At 46.1% G+C, this 21,768-nt stretch overlaps 1 protein-coding gene across 1 annotated transcript; it reads right to left on the bottom strand.

Moving 5' to 3' along the window:
• Positions 1 to 6: 6 nt before the first annotated feature.
• EPB42 (erythrocyte membrane protein band 4.2) lies at positions 7 to 19,403 on the bottom strand. The gene is made up of 13 exons (XM_090270495.1): positions 19,210 to 19,403; positions 16,892 to 17,077; positions 15,258 to 15,491; positions 13,449 to 13,567; positions 12,478 to 12,582; positions 11,121 to 11,298; positions 10,417 to 10,555; positions 10,013 to 10,116; positions 8,978 to 9,220; positions 7,618 to 7,917; positions 4,408 to 4,568; positions 2,745 to 2,878; positions 7 to 933 (listed from the first exon to the last, which is right to left on the bottom strand). The coding sequence occupies exons 1-13, from the start codon at positions 19,217 to 19,219 to the stop codon at positions 771 to 773; spliced, it is 2,076 nt and encodes a 691-aa protein (XP_090126621.1). The 5' UTR covers positions 19,220 to 19,403; the 3' UTR covers positions 7 to 770.
• Between the last annotated feature and the right edge of the window lie 2,365 nt (positions 19,404 to 21,768).

Consider the following 21,768-nt stretch of genomic DNA (forward strand, 5'->3'; position numbering starts at 1 on the left):
AAACTAAAACTAAGCAAATGCCAAAGCAACAAAATAATGTAAACAAAAAAATCATAACTTTGTACAGAGTTCAGTTCTTTAATTCTTTCTTTTAGGGCAAATTTTCTATATACTTAATGATTTTCATATTTCCCTACTAGACCAAATTCATGATATTAACATCATACTTTAATTGTGGGATACTTAATGCACACAGAACTCTCATAAAAACTTAATCTATAGCTCAATCTAGAAGATCATTCTACTCTCAGTTCTTGTATTTTGTATTTTATAACTTTGTTCAGTTATCTTTGAACTTTAAGGGTCAGGAATAGCATCAATTGATGTAATCTTAGGATTACCTAAAAATTCAATTTTTAGCTAATATTGTCCCACTTCACCAGAAATATAAGAATAATTTAAATGTTAGGTTATTTTCCTTACCTATAAGTTAACGAATGTATTAGCACTAAAATGGTTATGAAAACCCTGAACTAGAGAAATCTGAATGTACTTATCTAAGTACCTTTTTAAAAGTTCCTTTTATCACACAAGCCCAGTAGCTTCTATTCTAAGACAATTAGTCTTCACAGCTGCCTTAAGCTGGAGTGACAGAGATGTATGTCTTTTCTTTTGATTTCTGGGAATCTGGTTCTGTTCTTGGTCACTCTTCTGCTCAGCCTAATGGAGATTTCGTCTGTCTGATAAGCAAAGTTTCCCTTCTAGCACATTTGTTTTTAGATTATAGATATAAAGGGGTGGTCAGGGCATGTGATGCTAGAGCTGGTAGTTTAAGCTGCAAGTTCAGGGGCTACCACAGTGATACTTCTGTAATTGGTTAGGTTCTGGAATGCGTTGCAGTCCATTTCCACAGTGAGCCGCTGGAGCCCCACCTTCGTCGGCGTGAACCAGAATTGGGTGCACAGGGTGTTTCCAGGCCGCACCAGACCTAATCTGAAATAAAGGAAAAGGCAGGTGCTAATTCTGTCCCAGATTCACTGCTTTGCTGACCCCAGTAATTCTTATCCTTCCCTACTTGAAGAGGTGGATCATGATGAAATAAACATCTAAGTACCTTGCTGTTGACACAGGAGGTTTTAAGGGGATAGAAGACAGGAGCCTCTCTACGGTGAATAATTTCATGACTGAGAACAGAAATCCTATTCTAAAGGCTTCTGAGCTGCATCTGTTGTTTCTTTTATCACCTGTGACTTCAGTCTGTTTCCACTCCCGGTAACAGTATTGGGGTATGTTTGGAAAAGCTATAGCTTTGGAACCCATGCACTGCTAAATGCAGTGGGTATGGTAGGTATATTGAGATGATGTCAGTATGTCAACAGGTGGTGTTTGGAGCCCTGTCAGCAGCCTCCTGGCCTGCCTGGGGACCTGCTTATGGTGACTGAGGGAATGGTGCAGGTATCCTTTGAGATCCACAATTGATCTGGGAGACCTCAAATGTCTGGTTAAATCTTGGCAGTCCCTTCTCTGAATTTATTGACAAGAATGTCTCACTAAGTTTCATGAAGCTGAGGCAGTGGCTCAACACCAGACAACCTGTCAGGGACCCCAGGGGCAGTGCAAGCAGAACTCTAAACAGTATACTGTATATTCAGTGAAGGATGCAGTGGACATAATGAGAGGAGAGATCATGAAGGAAGATACTTGCAACATTTAAAACTAACAAGGGACTAATGCCTAGGCTATGCAGGGAACTCCTACAAATGAACAAGGCAAAAAAGCAGGAACACCAAAAGAAAAGTGGTCTAAGAACTTCATAGAGAAGGAAATGGAAATGGCTAATAAACACATGAAGAGTTAAATTAAAACAATAATGAGATATTATCTTATTTCTTTTAGACTGGAAAAAAGAGAAAGTTGGGTATTGCCAAGAGTGGAGGAATATAGAAACTCATGGACTGCTGGAGGGAGGGAGGCGCCTACAGATATTGAGCAAACAAATCTGATAGGACTTGGTCAAACCAGACCCCATTCTATGACTCAGCAATTCCATTCCTGGGCATATATAGCCTTTCCTCCCCCACCAGTTTCAAACAAGTACATAAGGGGACATGTGGGGATGTTCAGTGCAGCAGTATTTGTGGTGTCTGAGACTTGGAGGCACTCGGGGTGCCTATCACTGTGAAGTGGAGGGGTAGGAAGCAGAGGATGTGCATTATGTATTATGTAGCAGAAACAATGGACTTGGTATATGTGGATGAATCTTAGCGTCGATCTGAGTGAAAAGTAAGAAAATTAGACAACATCATTTATATAAGTTAAAACTACAGGCTCATGAAGCAACAGTGGGCATTTTATACATGCTAACAAAAGGATATGAAGGCTGGTGGGAATGGAAGTAGGGAATAGGAATAAAAGAATATTTAAGTAAGCAAAATTCAATCTTGTGGTGGGCATTAATAGAATGAAGCTTCTGAGAGACAGCCTACCCTCCCCGTGATATTCTCTAGCACCCAGCCCTAATCCTCTCGCCTGTATTCACCACCAATACCGAGGCTCTTCCTGGATGATCAGGGCAGCAATCAGGGTCAGGTGGGTGCCTAAGGAGCACAGAGCCTCCCTCACCCCCGCCCCCTGTACACATGGTCCCTGGGATGAGACAGGGCCTAATCCCTTAGTTCTACTTCAGGGCATATTCACACTGTCTCCATGGACATAGCAAAAAGCCAGTTAGTTAGAATCTTGAGTCCCAGCCTTTCTGACCAGATGAGATATGTCAGGGGGATGAGAAGCTTGTGGTCTCTTACTTGTAGCTCCTCTCTCTGTGAATGAGCCCCCTTCCAAGGATGGAGATCACGCAGTCCTTCATGGGAGCTTCTAGAGAGTTATGGATGCTGACTGAAGCCGTAAGAGGTTGATACTGCTCTGCTGCCTCTGGCACCTGTGGGAAGAGATAATACCTGGAGCAGAGGCCAAGAACACAGAGCCACAGTCACTCCTTCCCCTCTCTGGCACCTGCCCTGTACCCTCCTCATTACTCTCCTATCTCTGCCATCCTAATCCAAATACCACAGCTGCTTTCTTTACCCCTCTACCTGGTCTTCCTGCATTTACTCTCACCCTTGATCCTACACAGACTGACTCTGATGGTGCCTCTCCTCCACTTAGAGACTCACTGTCTTTGAAATATAGCTTCAGTTGGCACTCAGAGCCCTTCATGGTCTGACCCCAACCCACCTCTCCAACCTCATTTGTTCTTCCCTTGATTAAACAACATCCGAGCCACACCCAGTACTATCCCATCCCCAGCACGCCCCTCAGGTTCCCTTTTTTTGGGGTCCTTTCTGCCGGCAGTGGCCTTCCCCCACCTCTGCACTGGAAGCTTACCCACTTTTCAAGGCCCAGTATAAACGCCACCTCCTCCATGAAGTCTTCCTCAAATTAATGAGATGGACTTAATCCCCTTTACAGTGATCCCTCACTTATCACGTATATTACATTCTAGACCCCCTCCCCGTGATAGGTGAAAATCCTCGAAGTAGGAACCTTACATTTATTTTAGTATTTATATATATTTTAAGGCTTTATAAACCCTCCCACACACTTATAAACTGTTCCCAATCCCTTATTAACCTTTCCCACTCCCTTATTAACCTTTTCCACACTTTTATAAACACTACTTATGTTCTTAAACATATTCTACACTCTTAAACCTATGTAACTTTAACAACATACGTAAACAGTACCACAAAATCCCGCGATATAGCAAAAAATCTGTGATAAATAAAGTTTTAAATATTTTTAAAATCCTGCAATACAGTGAGGCCGCGATAAGTGAACCGCGATATAGAGAGGGACTACTGTACTTCATGTATGCCATAGTGACTTTGTGGTTCTATTAAAGCACTGGCCTATGAAACCAAATGTTGCGTTTCTCTTACCCAATTATATAACCTCTTTCAGGGCACAGACCAAATCACATTCATTTCAGCCAAGGTAGACATGTGAAAAGATGACCAGACCAAGAGCCATAAGTCTCTAAAATGTCCCCTTTTTATGATCTTGTACATTTGCTCTCTAGGACAGTTTCCTTCTCTGGTCAATGGAAGCAGTTCCACCTCACAGGGCTTTTGAATTAAAAGAAATAAAGGAGGTGAAAGTACATTGGCCTATGAATAAAGCACTAAATAAACATACTATTATTATCCCTACATGTAGGGAGGCAGCAACTGGGGAGGCCCAACTTTAGAAACCTTTACTTAACCACCTAAGGAAGTTGAAAGATTTCAACCTGAATAGCATATGCAAGAAACATCTCTGTGAAGACGAGGAGCTCTCAATGAAACATTTTCTGGTAGTCCTGCATCAGAGTCACCTGCACCGAAGCGTGAAGGGCTCTGATTCTTTCTGAAATGGGGACCTGAGTAATAATAACAAATGAGAGTAATTTGGGGAAAGACTGGTGCCTACCTCAATGGCGAGGCATGGTCTACAAATGGCGATGTCTTCCTGAGCAAAGCAGCTGAGGCTGGACTTTGAGTGCGTTGCCAAAGTGGTAAGTCTGAGGAAGCTGTTCTCAGGCGGGCTTCGTTCAAAATAGGAGTAGGACAGGCTGGTGGTGATTCTCCTAACTGAGACACGTGACAGGAGGAATCAGTGCTGGTGTGTGTGCCCCGGAAACAAGCAATAATTACACACACAATGCAAAGAAGTCAAGATCTCACCAAAGCCAGAAAGATGCCTCATTCCTCACAGGAATTTCAAACTTGAACTCACTCGAGAACCCATTCCTCACCACCACCTCCACCTCCACTAACACTCTTAGGAGACCACCTCAGTGAGGTTGTGGAACAGTCTCTTTGAACTAGAACTAAAACCTGACCTCGGTTTTCTTTCTAATAACACTTGCCTGGCTGGTGTTAAATGAAATACCGCAAATAAAGTGATCATTTCAGACCCTGCCACACAGTTATTGCTGAATATATGCTTAGTTCCTTCCCATTCTCTGCTTCTTCTCTTTTCCCTTTCTTAGAGAAAAGAAAGCCATTCCTTATCGTTGAGGAATCCTCTCGAGCTCATAGTCCCATTCCCAACCTACAGACACAGCCATCTACCCCAGTTGTCACTACCCCTGCTTGAGTCTAGTTCTCTGCTTTATAAATCTGTGCTCCATCCTAACCTCACCAGTGCCTAGCTAGGTAACTGTGTCTTGGTCTCCTCATCTGTAAAGTGGGGGTAATAACGGTTCCTGTCTCATAGGGTTATTGTGAGGATGAATGAGACAATGCACATAGAACATTTAACACCATATTTGCTACAAATAAGTGCCCAGTAAATGTGAGCTATAACTATTCTAGTTGACTCATTTTCTCAAGGGTTGCATCATCAATTAAAACCTTTCTCTCCTGTTTGACTTGGGGTGGTGAGTACACAACATACAGATGATGTATTATAGAACTGCACACATGAAACCTATATCACCCCAAGAAATTCAATTTTAAGAAAAGGATTTTTTAAAAGCCCATCTCTCCTGAGGCTTCAGTCTTTTTTTCTCTGCTGATTTTTTTTTTCAGCATGTAAGCAGATTTCACTTTCTCTCATCTTAAAGGAAAAACAAACAAACACCCTCCCTCTACCCAGTGTCTCTGGCTGACTACCACCCAGCCTCTCTTTTTGATCCCTCCATTCTTCCAGAAAGGACTGTACACCTTGTCTCACCTTTCAACTCTCAATCCACTTAACCCCCAGGAAGCTGGCATTGCTTCTGAGTGAGACCACTCTGTCCATAGATGCTTTTCAGTCTTAACATCTCATGGCTTCTTTGTTGCCTTTGCTGGGTGCCCCCTCCTCCCTTTGACTTCTCCATCTCCCTTATTCTCTGGTCTTTCCCTGACTGCCCCCTACATGCTGCTGTCACCTGTGTTCCCTCCTCACCCTCTCTTCTTCTCACCATCCTCCTTGCTCCCTTGAGCTCATTGATGCCATGACTCTTAGCAGTCCCTTTCTGCTGGGATTCTTACATCTGGTCTCCAACCCGGGCCTTAAAGTTGAATGCCAGGTTTAGGTTTCCAGCTGCATACCACCTATCTAAAGGGCTTTCAAACCCAACATGCCACAAACAGAACGCATCATCTTTTCCTCCAAACCTTTTCTTTCCCATTTTCCCTGTTCTAGAGGCTCACCCAAACTGGAAGTACTCTCCCCACCTCCCAATACATACACATATTCACAAGTCCAATCTAGAACCTTCTTAATGTATCTTCAATTAAAGTGCTGATAGTTTAGTTTGTCCTTCATTTCTTGATTATTACAAAACCTTTCAACCGCTAATACAGGGTTCTCAACAGTGGATGCACATTAGAATCACATGGGGAGCTTTATAAAACAATCCCAATGCCAGGCCATACCTCAAGTCAGTTATATCAGATTTCAATGGTGAGGCCTGGGTATCAGTATTTTCAAAGTTCCCCAGGTGATTCAATGTGCAACCAAGTTTGAGAACCACTACTCTAATATAACCCTTTCCATTCTATTTTTCCAAAAGTTCTATTTAGAGAAATGAATTTCTGCTCTGGCCGGTGTGGTTCAGTTGGAGTGTCATCCCATAAACCAAAAGGTCACAGGTTTGATTCCTGGTCAGGGCACATGCCTAGGTTGTGGGTTTGGTCCCCCATTGGGTGTATATGAGAGGCAACCAATCAATGTTTCTCTCCCTGCCCCCCAGCCCGTTCCCCTCTCCCTAAAATCAATAAGCATGTCCTCAGGTGAGGGGAAAAAAATCTATAAAAATGAATTTCTGATTATAGTGACTCCCTGGTTAACAACTTCCAACAGTCCACTATTGCTCAGATAACAAAACTCAAACTGCTTAGCATGATCTACAAGCTTCTGCATGATGTGGCCTTATCCAGCTTTCATACCCCCCCCAACTGCTCCCCTCCCCAGCACCACCCCTTAGAAGGGGAACATGGTGGAGAGACTGGATGGAGGGTGGGGACTCGGAGGCTGTTGCAATAATATAGACAAGCTCTATTCCACACTGATTCTATCTTGCTCCAACCATGGAATTTCTGATTTAATTGGTCTGGGGTGCAGGCTGAGCATCAAATTTTCCTAGGTGATTCTGATTACAGGAAAGTTAGAGAACAACTGCTCTTGTCCAGGAAATTTCAACCCCAGAATAACGCAGGGAATTAAAAACAAAACAACACAAAAACAATGCCTGGACCCCATCCCAGACCAATTAAATGAGACTCTCTGGGAGGAGGCACCTGTGCACATGTTGTTCCTGCTTGCCTGGAACGCCTATGACTCACTTTTCTGTCCATCACTGTACTGCTCATCCTTTAAGACCCAATGCCGTTTGATTTACTTGGAGGCAGCCTGCTCCCAAGTTGCAATGCTCCCCCGCCATTGTATTCTATTTACCTTATCAAACACTTCTTGCACGGCTGCTATAGTCTATTTGTATTACTGAAATCAAAATTGTGGGGTGTTGTGTTTTGTTTTGCTTTTTTCTCTATGTAAAGTGCAATAAATATATATTGAGTGAGAGAGAGAGAGCATGCACCAGGGGCTAGAAGCCACCTATCAAGACCTGCAGGGGGGTGCCTTATGGCTGCAATCTGCCCCAAGAGGGAGCTGGGTTTTGTGGCATCTGGCAGGGCCATAGAGAGTTACCCAGGTTGGCACTGAGTGTAAGAAACAGCTTCTTTCTCCAGAGCTCAGCAGCAAGGACGCCATTGTAGTACACCGCCTGCACCCCAATTGCCAGCTGCACAGTCTTCTCCTGGTCACTGGGGTTAATCAGGGTCACAGAGAACTGGGCATCCCCTCCCAGGGGTAGGGAGCTGGGTGCCTCCAAGAACAAGTACAGAGGATCGGCCATCTCAAGACTGGGAGGACAGACGCTGTTGTCTTTCCCATGTTCCAGTTTCTCTTTCTGGACTCTCTCTAGCACCTCTTTTTCTTGAAGAGATCCTGCAGAATGGGATAAACAAAGAGGCCTCTTATCCAGGAATAAGACTCATTTACCCACTGCTGCTCAAATGCCAAAGTCACAAGAGCTTTGCAAACCTCTAAGGCCATACTTAAGCTAAAAAAAAGAGAAAAGTTCTGTGTTTCGGCACACCCACCACAGGTACAGAGTGTCCCTTCCAAGTGACTCAGAACCAAGTTCTTTTTCAAGTGCTATGAATTTGCCCCTTGAACAGCTGGGAAAGCAAGCTTTTGGACAAGTCACATGGTCTCTGACGACAATTTGGAAGGGACTTGAATATTTCTAAGCGAAGGAGTTTGAACTTATTCCAAGGATATTCTGGAGCAGGGATATAATATAATTAGATGGTGTCTTAGAAAGCTCATTCTGGAAACTGGAAGTTTGGAAAGGGAATAATGATGGAGACACTGCAGGCAGGAGGTCCAGTGAGGAGACTGTTGGAATACTGTGGACCAGAGACAGTGAGGCCCTGGGTTACCTGCAGGCAACGGGGAAGGAGATGACAAGATGAAAGTGAGAGCAATGTGGGCCAGTAAAGGGGGAGAGACGAGAGTGCCAGCCTCATATTTGGAATAAATAGGTAGAAAGTGGTGCCATAAACTAATGTGGAGGGAGGAACAGGTTGAGAAGGACTGGGTAAGATGGGGAGAGAAAGAACATTTTCTGGCACCATGACTTAATATTAAGTGTGTTGTTTTATAGCAGCAGTTCTCAACTGAGGGCAATTGGGCCCTCAGGGGACATTTGGAAATATCTGGAGACATTTTTGGTTGTCACAGCTGGTGGTTGGTGATGGTGGAGGGGTGCTGGCATCTAGTGGACAGAGGCCAGGAACACTGCTAAATGTTCTATGATGCACAACCCCCACAATGAAGAGTCACCTGACTAATGTCAATAGTGTCAAAGCAGGTTGAGAAACCCTGTTTTATATGATGGGAAAAGGACAACAGCTCTCTGTGGCCTGCATCTATCCAGCCCATCCCGACCCCTCTTATGCTGTTGGAGGAGCTGAGAAGCCTGGGGCCGTCCCCTGCCCAGTACCTTCAGGGTACTTGTAGTTCTGAGTGATGTCCTCACAGCGGTCACTGCCCACACCTTTGGTGCTGATGTTGTTGCCGACATATTTAGTGTTGGAGTTGGTCAGCTCCAGAGTCCCATCCTCACAGCACTTCCAGACCACACATGAGGCATTTACTGCGGCAAAAAGGTCCGCTACCGCAGGCGTCAGACCCAGAGTCCCCTCCTTGACTGCTCTGACGGGGACCAGATCACAGGCCTTCAAGACTGAGGCAGAGAGAGGTCAGTGAGCAAGAGGAGCCACGCCCAGACCTCTGCTTGGGCCAGAGCTCTATAACCTCATTTTCCATCCTAGACCCTATTTTCCCTCCCTGGGGATCAAGGTCAGAGGTGGGCACTAAGCCTGGTTTCTAAGAGGGCAGGCAGAGGTGAAACTCACAACATTTAGTGACAATAATTTTGGTAATGCCTTGGGGCAGAAGCCCTCTCAGAAACTCGACAGGTAGAACTTCAGAGAAACAGTACACAGGCGTTCCTAAGCCAGCTTTGCTATGGATGCCAAAAGTCACAAGAGCTTTGCAAACCTCTAAGACAATATTAGAAACAGATCACCTTTATTGAGCACTTGTATGTGCTGGGCTCTGTAACTGATCTATTCCTGGGGAAAAAGAACCGTATTTTATGGCTCCTGAAGATTACTTCTCCGAGCTTGAACCTAACTTGATACCCTCTTCATCCACATCCAGAATCTCAGGAGTCCCACATTGCAAGCTCCTGACCCAGCACAACTACCAGCTCTCTTAAGACTCTCTGCCTTTCCCTGAGGCTCAGCAATCGTGCCTGTTGCACTGAGGTGGGGCTAGTCTCCCCACAGCCTTGGGCTAACACCTTTGTTCCCTTGAGCCCACTGGCATCGGTCAGCATTCTGCCAGCCACCGGCATTTTTTCTGCTTTTCCTGTTTTAAGGGATGCAGACCCCCTTTGGACAACCTGCTGCTCCTGTTTCCTCTCCCAGGAACTCCTTCAGCCCACGCAGCTCTGTCCAACCCCAGGCTTTACCTCCACCTCCCTTAGGAGCACTTGGGTACAGAATCTGCCATCCACAATAACCCTGGGGCAAAGCAGGTCGGGTCATCCAGCACTCTGTGGAAGTCTGGAAGATCCTGAGGGTAGCAAAGGAACAATTCAAGCGTAAAAAAAAAAAAAGAAGAAAAAAGAGTCCTCAAGAGGTTCTAGAAATAGCAGTTGTTGTTGCCTTGGGTACGGGAGGATGCAGTGTAAAAGTTGCTGCAACACTCCCAGGAAGGGGCTTGCGTGCCACAACTGACCATTAGCGTCCAGGAGGAGTCTTGAAGGCCTCCTCTCAGTGTCCGGACCACTCAGGGGTGGGTTCCCATGGGGGTTACGTGACCTGAGTTTGGAGCCCTTCCAGTGGGAGACTTCATCCCTTTCGGGCTCCTCACCAGATTTTGCCTCCCTGGCTTTCTCCGTTCTGAAGCCCCTCCTCGTTGTAGTATTCATCCACAAACATGCCTCCGCTGGTGCCTTGCGCTGAGCCGAACGTGGTGACGACGCGCGCAGGGATTCCCAGACACCGCAGCACTGCGCAGAAAGGGCTGCGTAAGGGGGCGCCAGAGAGGCCTGGGGTGGGGGCGCAGCTAGTGCCTTCGGTGTCGCCTCTGGGCAGGCATTTTCTTAAATGCCAGCTGACACCATGGAAAGGGGAGGTGTACAGGCACCAGGGGGTTAGAACTGACACCAGGCACAGGACCTATAAAGGCCACGAAATGAGGTCTATGGAAGTTACACAGCAGACAGAGCAGGCAGCGCGGGGAGGCTGACTGAGCACTGGGGGCTTGCTCTAGTGGGGGAGGGCCAGGGGAAGTTTCCCAGTGAAAGTGAGTTGGGAGCAGAGTTCGCCAGATGGGCCCAACTTTGCTGAGGGGAAAAAGGAGCAGAAGCTGGTCAGGAGGAGCTGCCCTGAACAAGTAGCTGTTTTCTTGGTCAGATGGTGCCTCTGAACCTGTTCTGAGTGTGATTGATGGTGAGGAAATGCTTCGGAGTGGAGGCAGTACCCGCTTTGGGAGATGTCCCTCCCACATGGGGGACCACAGGGCAACCCAAGAGGCAGACACTGTATGGTAGCCAACGTGAGCCTGCTCTGTACCTGTGCAGGCAACAGCAGCCCACACCCAGGCCTGACCATCATGCACAGGTCGCCCTCGGCCTGTGAGCCACTGCCGCAGGATGGGCACGCTGCCCCGGCGCTTGTTCAGCAAGGCCCCTTCCTGGGCAGTCTGGGCCTGTGAGGTGGGCAGGACACTCTCCTCCTTGAGTGCATGCAGCTGTGTGGGGAAATATGTGGATGTTATGTGAGTCCCAGGGCAAGGCAGCTTTTGGGGTGGGGTGGGGGTGAGAGGGTATAGTGGGGGTTGGGGGTGAGGACGGCTTATCACACTTCTCCAAGTGTGGTGAACAGACCATCTGCATCAGATTACCTGGACCACGTTAAACCTGCATGTTCCAGGGCTCCACCTTAGCTCACTGGGTTATAATCTCTGGGGGCAAAGGGCAGGGGGCGGGGCGGGGGGAGAGTCCAGGAATCCACCTTTTTAAAAAAAATTATTTATTTGCTTGTTTATTTATTTATTTTCAGAGAGAGAGGAAAGGAGAGAGGGAGAGAAACATCACCGTGTGGTTGCCTCTCACTTGCGCCCCCTACTGGGACCTGACATGCAACCTAGCTATGTGCTCTGACTGGGAATCGAACCAGTGACACTTGGTTCACAGGCCAATCAATGCTCAATCCACTGGGCTACACCAGCCAGAGTTTGGAATTCACCTTTTTAACAAGTCCTCTGGAAGCCAGGGGTTTGTGGACCACACTGGCAAACAAAGCCACAAGGGAAGCATGAGCGTGGTCCCTCACTAGGGACTGGGTTCCCTGCTTCTTCACTTGCCTGGTCCTCATTCCTTTGAGGGTGTTTGCACCTGGGATCTGGAGGCCCACTTATCCTAAACCTCTTCCTCACAAGCTGTCTCTGTCCCTCACCACCTCTTCAGAGGAGAGTCCAGTGGCACAAGAGGAAATGGAGAACACATTACTCCTGTGAAGGATTTTTAGGAACAATGGGAAAGCACCAAGCTACCTTCATGGTTTGCATACCCTTAGGAATAATTTAGAAATAAAAACAAGTCCCTTTGAATACCTTAGCTGCAAACACTGAGTAAGGTGGACCCTACTCCCTCCCTTCCAGGGACCTAGGCCTCCAATTTGGGCTGCGGGGAAGAGGCATGTGACAGCGGAGTGCTCTGAGGGAGTCCAGGCCAGTTTTAGTCCTCACTGGCTTGAGTCTTGAAGGCTGATATCTTCCTTTGCTTTTTCTCCCCCCGCGGTTGTTGCTGTCCTACCCTCCTCATCCCTGCCCTTCTCCAGGAACTATCCCCCATGGCCTGAAGATATCCAGGGCCACGAAGGGGGAAAGCTCCATCAGAGGATTCCCCCTTTCCCTCCTCTCACTCACCAAGGCACCCATAATGCGGGCCACGTGCACAGGGTTGTCCCACTTCTCCACCTGCTTGTCCACGCTCAGCAAATCCAGGCTGAGGTCCAAGACATCCCCCTCAAACTGTAAGGACCACACAGAGCCATGATGAAGGGTTTCCATCCCACAATTGAGCCCCATCACCTTGTCCTGCTCTCAGACTCAGGCTTCCCTTCTTCTTTCCTTGCCTTCTTGTCTCCCAGTGCCCCCTGGTCCCTGTGCCTGGCAATCCAATCCCAATAAGGTATGAAATCTTGAAGACCAGGGCTGTGTTGTTTCCTTTCATTTCTATCTTTATCCATTTAGTGCATTCCTACTGCTCCTGCCAGCACTGACCCGTGTGTGGGGGATACCCAGGCAGCTCCTGCTTTTGAAGAGTCCACAGTTAGGAGTGGAGAGAGACATGTAGCCACTTAGACTACAGATCTCAGCAACATGGCCAGGGTTCTAGGAATGATGCCATCCCAGAGCAGAGAGCACAGTAGAGAGATTAGCTTTGCCTTTGGGGGCTGAGGAAGGCTTTCAGTGGGTCTTAAAAAATGGAAGGAGCTTCACAGGTGATAAAGAAGGGAAGTTATTCCAGGTGGAGGGAATATTCAGCATGCATGTCCATGGGCTGCCCAGGAACTGGAGCCTGAGTGGCTCTTGGGGAAAGGAAAGCAGTGGTCTGGCTGTAGAGGGCCTGTTTGTCATGCCTGGCATTGGTTTTTATCCTGTAGACAGTGGGGATTCTACAGTTTAAATTATATGATCTTTAAGAAGATAACTCAGAAAGCTGTAGAGGATGATCAGACATGGCCCTGAGGAGCGAGAGGTTCCATATGGCAGAAATTTGCTAAACACATTGCCTCATGACCAGGAGCTTTGGGACCTGCTAACTCTGTCTGGCCTGAACACTGAAGGTAATGGGGCAATCACTGTCCCCTTACCTTCTCTGGAGGCCCCCATACCTGGCCAAAGTCCCAGGGTTCTTCCAGGATGCAGTCAGCCGTACCTAGGTAGATGAGGCCATTCTGGTTCAACAAGTACTCCCTGCGTTGAGCCTCATTCTCCAGGAACACAGCATCCTCTGGTGAGAAGCAGGCAGGGGTGAGCACCTGTGGGGTGCTAGGCCTGCTCCTCACATTCCTGGCCTCTGCTCTCCTGCCCAGGCCAGTTTCAGTTACATGCTCCTCTTCAGCTCTGGGTCTAATGAGGACTGAAGAAGAACTTCCTCTTTTCACTGCCCTCACTGGGACCCAGCCTCTTCTCTGGTGGAGATCAGGACAGGGGTCAGAGTTTTTGCATCAGCCAAGATGGCCTTTGCGGTCAGCCAGGCAGACAGGAACAACCCAACCTTAAAAAGCCTACTGGTTCCCAAAAGACATGTATAGCCAGAGTGCTACCAACACAACAGAATATGGCAACAGCCCAGGGAGCTTCCCAGTGGCCTGTTATGTCTCTCTCATAAGTTGAATAAAAAAAAATTTTGTTAAGGTTTTTTCAGAAAAACCAATACAACATAGGTTGAGAGGGGTGAGCGGAAGGGAAGAGCAGCATTTGGCAAGACAGGGTCAGAAGGAGCAGTGGGGCTGGCGAAGTGGAAGTCAAAGCATTGGCTTTCTACTCTGAGGGTGTCCACGTGAGTCTGGGACTCCATGGTCTACTGCTGTCCTCATCCAAGGTTGGACTGGGGAGGAGGATGGGGGCTTTGAAGAGTCCATTGCCTGCTCTAGAAAACTGGGAGTGGGGGGGGGGGGGACCTGCTCTACTTGCCAAGCATCTCTCTCTGCACCTGATGCTGTGGATGGAGTGGGGCGTGATTAGACTGGTTCCTGGGGACTAGAAGGAGAAAAAGGTTTTCATACCATCTCCCCAGGCATCCCTTTGGGATGGGGGTGCTCAGGGCAACAGAAGGATAGGATATTAGAACTCAGAAAGCCCTGAAATATCTGAGGCCTAAAATCAGAGCCATATGCCCAAGGAGCCCTCGACTCTTGCCCTTCCATCCTGAGTCTTTTCTATGAAGTCAGCTAGACATCTCTCCTTTGGAAGTCACTTCAAACTGAGGTGTTTGGTCCAGGTGCTTTAGGGCTCTGAGAAGTACATTCTCAGAGCACAGGTGGCACTGTCCTCCTCTTCTCTGCTTGTCTGCAGCCCCCATTTTATAAAGTTCCCTACTGAGGGACAGAAGGCCTTCTGTATAATTTGTGGCACCAGTTTTCAGTAGTGAGAACAGAACGAATAAGGAGAGAAAAGCAGAACAGGTATACTGTGAAGCTGATGACTCTGAAGCTTAGGGGCCCCTCACCAGACCCCCTCCAGATCTTGGGAGGGGCCTTAGCAATTCAAAATTTTGTATTCTCTTTCTTTAAGAGGGTTCCCCCAAGTTAGATAAACCTCAGGTCCCGTAAAACCTGGATTCACCTGGTGATAGTCTGTGGGAGCCCAGGGAGGAAATGCTATTCCTGAAGCACTTTCTAGTTCTTGCCTCCTGTACTGCCACAATAAAGGGTAGCTCTCCCAGGGTCAGCTCTGACTCATATCTCCTGTGACCAGATGGCCTGAGCCAACAGCAGGGTTTGGTGGTGAGACAAGCCTTTGCTTTCCCTGGGAAGCCCCACACTGTTCCTGTGGGGGTCGGAGAAGCCATTCATCTAGGAAGTGGACACTGCAAGACCCAGCGCTGGTGCTGCCTTTAGAGGATGCTGTCAGGCTGCGCCGAGACCCCGGGCCCGTATTATCCTGTGCAGCCCAGGCTGACCCAAATCCAAACTCACCTCGAACCCAGGGGTTAAAGAGCAGGGTGAACTGGCCCAGGAGGCGTGGCTTCCTGCGCAAGACCTGCAGCAAGAGTGAGTAGTGGCCGATGACAGCGTCTGAGGGAGTGGTCACAGAGAGGGTCCAGGACTGGGCGTCTCTCTCCTCCACCACTGCGCTCCACCTCTTCCGGTCCCCCAGACTGGAAATCGGAAATGTGGCTTGGGTCCTGTTGGTCTCAGAAGGCTGCTCTCCTGCAGTCACACACAGATGTATTCGTCATTTGGACCTCTTGGTCACAACTGAGTAATAAAGTCAAGTATCCCGAAGTTGGAGTAGGTAAAAAACTGGCTTTGGAGGTGAATAATGGGAGTCAATAGAGGCTGATGAGCGTACACAGGTTCTCAGTGCCCATGGACCTACATCTAGACATCTCATAGTCTCTACCATGGGCAGAGTAACAATACCTGCTTCGTAGGGTCAATGAGAGGTCTTTTATTTTTTTTAATAAATTTTTTAACAAGGTTACTTTATTTTATTTTAATTTTATTTTATGTATCTGTTTTTAGAGAGAGGGGAAAGGAAAAAGGGAGAGAAACATCACTGTGCGGTTGCCTCTCACGCGCCTCCAACAGGGGATCTGGTGTGCAACCTAGTCATGTGCCCTGACTGGGAATCAAATCAGTGACACTTGGTTCACAGGCCAACGCTCAATCCGCTGAGCCACAGCAGCCAGGGATTCAATGTGAGGACTTAATGAGCTATTGCATGTAAAGGCCTTGGCCTCATAATCTGACATGTAGTTCGTTCGGCAGCCGTCCGTCTCGAGAGACGATGGTGTAGCTTCTTAAGAGTCTATCTGCACTGCTGAGAATGGCTGTGCAGTCCGACTCGGGAGTGACACGGTATCTGTCTCCTCCCGTGTTGAATCGACATCTTGTGATGACGCTGGAGTGTCCTCTCCAGTGAAGCTGAAGCTACAGAGCCTGGGCAGGGTGATATGGAGGGTCTGCTGTTGCCCATGCAGCAGACCCCCCCTCTCTTCGCAGCTGAAGGGTCCAAGGGAAAGACGGAGTCAATACAGCTTGGCTTCAGGTGCGCCGCAGGAGTTGCCGGTGTTCACTACAACGTCAAACCGCCTTAGGGACTCCGGCTCCGGATTTTCTGTCAGGGTTTACTCCCTTAGCCTTTCCCCTGAAGAGGTATGCCGCAAGGCAGCGCAGGTTTTTTGGAGTCAGAGTTTTCCTTCTCTGATGTGCCCTGACTGGAAGATCGAACCAGCGACACTTAGCTCGCAGGCCGACGCTCAATCCACTGAGCCAAACCAGCCAGGGTGTGACATGTAGTACACATTTAATAAATAGTAACAATTAAATATGATATTCAGCCTGGATTAGATCCTATTCAGGCTTTTCTACAAAACTGATCTCATTTGCGATCAAAAGGAACCCCCTAGTGATAATGCTGCTAAGCAACTTCTAAACCACAATAAATAGTGCTTATTATGCACGTTATCTTCTTTTCACAACAGCCCTGCTGGGTGGGCAAACTTCTTGAGGCCCAGGTACCATGTGGGCCATTTGTTCCCTGAGGGGGTGATGAGAAAGAACCCTCCAGTCCTGATGCCCAAGTGCTCTAGGCCTGCCCCACTTACCTGTTTGTACAATGAGAGCCACCTTCTTCAGGGCAGGCAGAAATGCACTGACGGGGGTCCTGAAATGCAGTGTGATGGTGAAGGGCTGTCCTCGCCTCACAACAAGGCGCCTGGAGCTGATGTTCTTGGTATGGTGCTCCTCATTGTTTCTTGCTGCCTGGAAGTCACAGCTCTTGATCCCCAGGGCTATGTGGGAAAGAGACAAAACATGGAGACAGAGGTAAATGTGATAAGTAAAAAAAAGCACAGATCCTGGAGTCAGAGGGACCAGTGTTCAAAATCCTTCGCTCAACTTACTTATTAGCTGTGCCACCTAAGGCAAGTAACTTAACTACTCTGACCTTCAATTTTCTCTTCCTTAGAATGACCACTCCTCCTTGCAGGGTTGTGGATATTAAAAGAAGTGATGTATATACAGTAGTCCTCCCGCCACCTCTTCTTTTCCGGGAATTCATGCCAAGACCCTAGTGGATGCCTGAAACTGATGATAGTACCAAACCCTATACTACTAGTAGTGATTTTCAACCAGTGTGTCACAAGTATTTTTTTTTTTTTTAAGATTTTATTTATTTTTAGAGAGAGGGGGAGGGAGGGAGAAAGAGAAGGAGAGAAACATCCATGTGCGGTTGCCTCTTCCATGCCTCCAACCAGAGAACCAGCCTGCAACCCAGGCATGTGCGCTGACTAGGAATCAAAGCAGGGACCCTTTGATTCACAGACTGGTGCTCAGTCCACTGAACTACACCAGCCAGGGCCACAAGAATTTTTAAAACATGCAACACCTGACTATTGAGTCAGGGGCATTGACCTCTTTTCCCTTAGATTGTCAAATAAAAAAATGACAATAGCCAATACAACAATACCCATCCAGTGTGACTGTATTAAAATTATACCTATTTTTTGTCAGATCAATATGCTATATTTTTTTGGTGTGCTGCAGAATTTTAGTTTATGTAATGAGCTTATGTGTGCCGTGAGATAAAAGAGTCAAAAATCACTGTTATGTACTATGTTTTTTTCTATACATATTTATGATAAAGTTTAATTTATAAATTTGGCACAGTTAAAAGTTAACAGCAATAACTATTAATAAAATAGAACAATTATAACAATATGCTGTAATAAAAGTTATGTGAATGGTTTTGGCATCATTATTGAATAGGATAAGCATTACTTGAATGCAAGCAGTGTGATACCTCGAAGGCATATCTGATAACTGAGAGGGCTACTAAGTGACTACAGGGCAGGTGGCATACACATCATAAATACACTGGACAAAGGGATGATTTACATCCCAGGAAGCACATGGCGTGAGATTTTATCATGCTACTCAGAACAGCCTGCAACTTAAAACTTATGAATTGTTTGCTGCAGGAATATTTCATTTACTATTTTCAGATCACAGTTGACCACAGGTAACTGAAACCACAAAAAGTGAAAACATGGAAGAGGGAGGACTGCTGTAATACACTTAACACAGGGTCAGACACATAAGTCGCGTTAAATGAAACATTATTATTAATAAGAACAATGCTTTTTCTCATCGCTGACCTCCTGTTCTGGTCCCAATCCAAGAGCAATGAATAAAATCCAGAATCTTGCTCACCCCTGCTCAGTTTTTCTTTGAACAAAATCAGATAATTTTAAGAGCTGGTTTTGTAATCACTAAGTCCAAGTCTCTTGTTTTATAAATGACAAGAATGAGGCCTGGAGAGTAGAACGAATTCACCCAAGATCATACTTGGCTGTTTTCCCTAAAGGCTCACCAAATCTATGGCACCATGCAGCCCAGAAAAACTACAAGGAGGGAGCCTGAGAGTACTAAGACAGTCTAGCAGACAATTCTCATTTATAATGAGACTTGTCAATGTGCTAACAGACCTGTGCAGAGGCCCCTGAAATTTCTACATACTCTGAGACTGCCTGTTTTCTTGCTTTATGGCTGCCTTTGCCCCTTTTAGTTGAATTCCCTGACTCCCTACTTTCTCTTCTTTTCCATTTAGCCTTGTAAGTATCACAACCCAGTGAGAACAGTCATGCTATGATGATCCTAGGACAAGAATACAAATCCATGCTAACCACCATCATCATCTTACCACCATCATCACAATTATGATCAATAACTTACCACTGAAACTTACCCTGTCACCACTCCATGGCCCCAATGCCATCACCTCTACCACTACCAGCACCCACTACCACTCCTCACCATAGTCACATCACCTCCACCACCATCCTACTTCCTTTAATGAAGACATATAATGATGGAAGGGCTGCTGACAGTCCAGCAAGCCCCACAGAGAGCTGGCTTGGCTCACCCTGTCCCATGGATGCAGGCTGCTCTTATCCAGTGGCCCACAGGAAATGCCTGTCTTGAACTGTTGCTCAGGGCTCCCTCTCTGAATCTGTTTTCCAGAAAGAAAAGGATGGAGGTAATTTTGTTAGCTTAAGAATCTTTAAATAGTGGAGTTTCCTTCCACTTCTCTTGGGAGCTCCTTGACAAATTTCTTCTCTCCTAATCCCTCCCTGCTGATATCTCTTGGACCAGCTGTTGGGAGTTACCATTTTTCATTTTATCTCTTGTGCCAGGATGCCAGGCAGGGGTATGTTTGGCAGGCTGGATTTGGGGGTGGAGTGGAAAAGGTCTACTGTCTAAAGAAACTCAGAAGAAACTTGTAAGACTTTTGCTTCAGTGGCCTCAAGACACCCTCTGAGTTGTTACCTAGATGACACTTGAAAGACTCTGGAAGAGATAACTCCACAAACAGGAGGTCCACATCTAACCCAAAATCTCAGGCCCTATACATATCATGGGCTGCAAGTTGCTAGGTGTTTGTGGGCTGTTTTGATAACACAAAGAGAGAACATGTACGTCTGGGACTCGTCTGTGTGAAAGAGATAAGGAGGTAAAATTTGTTGGCGAAAAATAAATATCCTAAGAGCAGAAGCCAGAACCCAAGCCTGCTGGCTCTGGGACACTCTATCAGAGAGGGTTTGGAACTATATTGGGACCCAGAGCCTGTGTCTTTTCTATTTTTACTTGTCTAGTCACCACGGAGATAAGACACAGGAGAGGATCTGCTATTTGGTTGTCCTTGACCTTCTAAAGGCCAGTTTTTGACTGGGCTTCTGAGGCTGTCACAGAAGCACTCTCAGGGCAGCTGTACTGGCCTGCATGTATGCGGGGTATCTGTAGGAGGACATGAAAGAAACAACAAAGAACATTGGCTGCCTGTGGGGAGGGGAGCTGAGGTGATTTTTCTGCTGTTGACCCTTTTGTACTTTTAAAATTTTCAACCATTACCTATTTGAAGAATCTTATTATATAAAAAAATGAAGCTGCTGCCTTCTCACTTCCTTCCCCCAAAGATTTTTCATGAGTAATTAAGGGGTAAATTTTTCATTATTTGATGATGATATGATCAGATATCATGAATCTAGTAAAATGATTATAAAAGATAAGATAATCTAGTAAGCTGACCTTAAGTTTAATGCATTCTCAATAAAAATGCCAAAGTGTTTTTCTCTGATACCAGAAAAGTTGATTGTAAGGTTCAGAAAGAAATTTCTAGAAGGGGAATGTAGTATGACCAGGCTTCCTAGATATTTAGACATAATATGATATCACTCTAATTGAAAAAAGTACATAGACCAAATGTATTCATTAAGTATGTGTTAAATATGGCAAATAATATCCAAGTAATATCTAGCAAAACTTTAAATGTCTATGCATCTGAATCACTTCTAGATGCATCTGAATTACTTCTAGATGTTTGGTTGCAAATAACCAAACATGTATAAAATGAAATATATACAAGTGTATCTATTGCACTGGTACTTACAATAGAAAAATATTGGAAACTGCCAAAATGTCCATAAATAAGTCACTGGACAGATAAATTGTGACACATGCCTTTAAAAGAATACAAGTATGAAAAAAAAAGTAGCTCTATATAAACTGATATGGAACAATCTCCAAGCTATATTGTCAAATGGAATAAGCAAGCTAAAGAACAGTGTGAAGAGCAAGCTACCTTTGTATACAGGATGTGTGTATGTGTGTGTGTGGGGGATAATGTATATGAATTTACTTGTGTTTATATAGACTCTTTTTGGAAAGTTGTTGGTTCTGTATCTGGAAATTCAGTGCCTGGGGTAAGGCTTTTATGTTTTCTGTATATCTTCTTGTATCTTTGCATCTCAAGCATATATTATATGTTTTTCAAAAAACAAGAACAAAAACTTGGAAAGGAAGGAAAAGTCTGACTAGAACTGTTTTCAGCACTGTAAACTCCCCACGGGAGGGCATTGAGGTGCTCATGGGCTGGCTCCCATTATGAAGGTTTGTTCTTCTGATACCAGCAAAGAGAATCTCCTGCTCCCTGATGCAGTTCCCACGGAGCTTCACAAAACCCCGTGATCTCACAGTATTTCACTTGGGGCACTTTTGGGGGAGCCTATATGAGATGGATACTGCTGTATTTTGGTTGAACTGGGGAAGGTGGGTGCAAAATGTGGGGAGGACAGAGGGAGGAGTGATCAAAAAGGTTTGTCCTACCAGCTGCACCCACATCTTTTAACTCCCCAGCCTCTGGTAGAAAAACAGTCAACTGATGTGCTCCCAAGAAGGATTCATTTATTCACCGATGACAGTGTTGTGCATCAGGAACTGTATTAGACACTGGTCATACAGTGATAGATTAGATAGACGTGTCCCTGCCACCAAGGAGCTTATGTTGCAGCAGGGGAAACAGAATGAAGTATTCACATCATTAATTATTTGCTTGTTATAAAAGTGAGGTTTCAAGTTCTAGGGCCTAGGTGTGGAGGTAAGGAAAGGCTGAGAAACTGGAAGGATAAAGAGGAGTTAGTTAGGT

Source organism: Furipterus horrens, unplaced genomic scaffold (genome assembly GCF_987537825.1).
Source record: "Furipterus horrens unplaced genomic scaffold, mFurHor1.1.pri manual_scaffold_3, whole genome shotgun sequence".
In the NCBI taxonomy this organism is placed as follows: Eukaryota; Metazoa; Chordata; class Mammalia; order Chiroptera; family Furipteridae; genus Furipterus; species Furipterus horrens.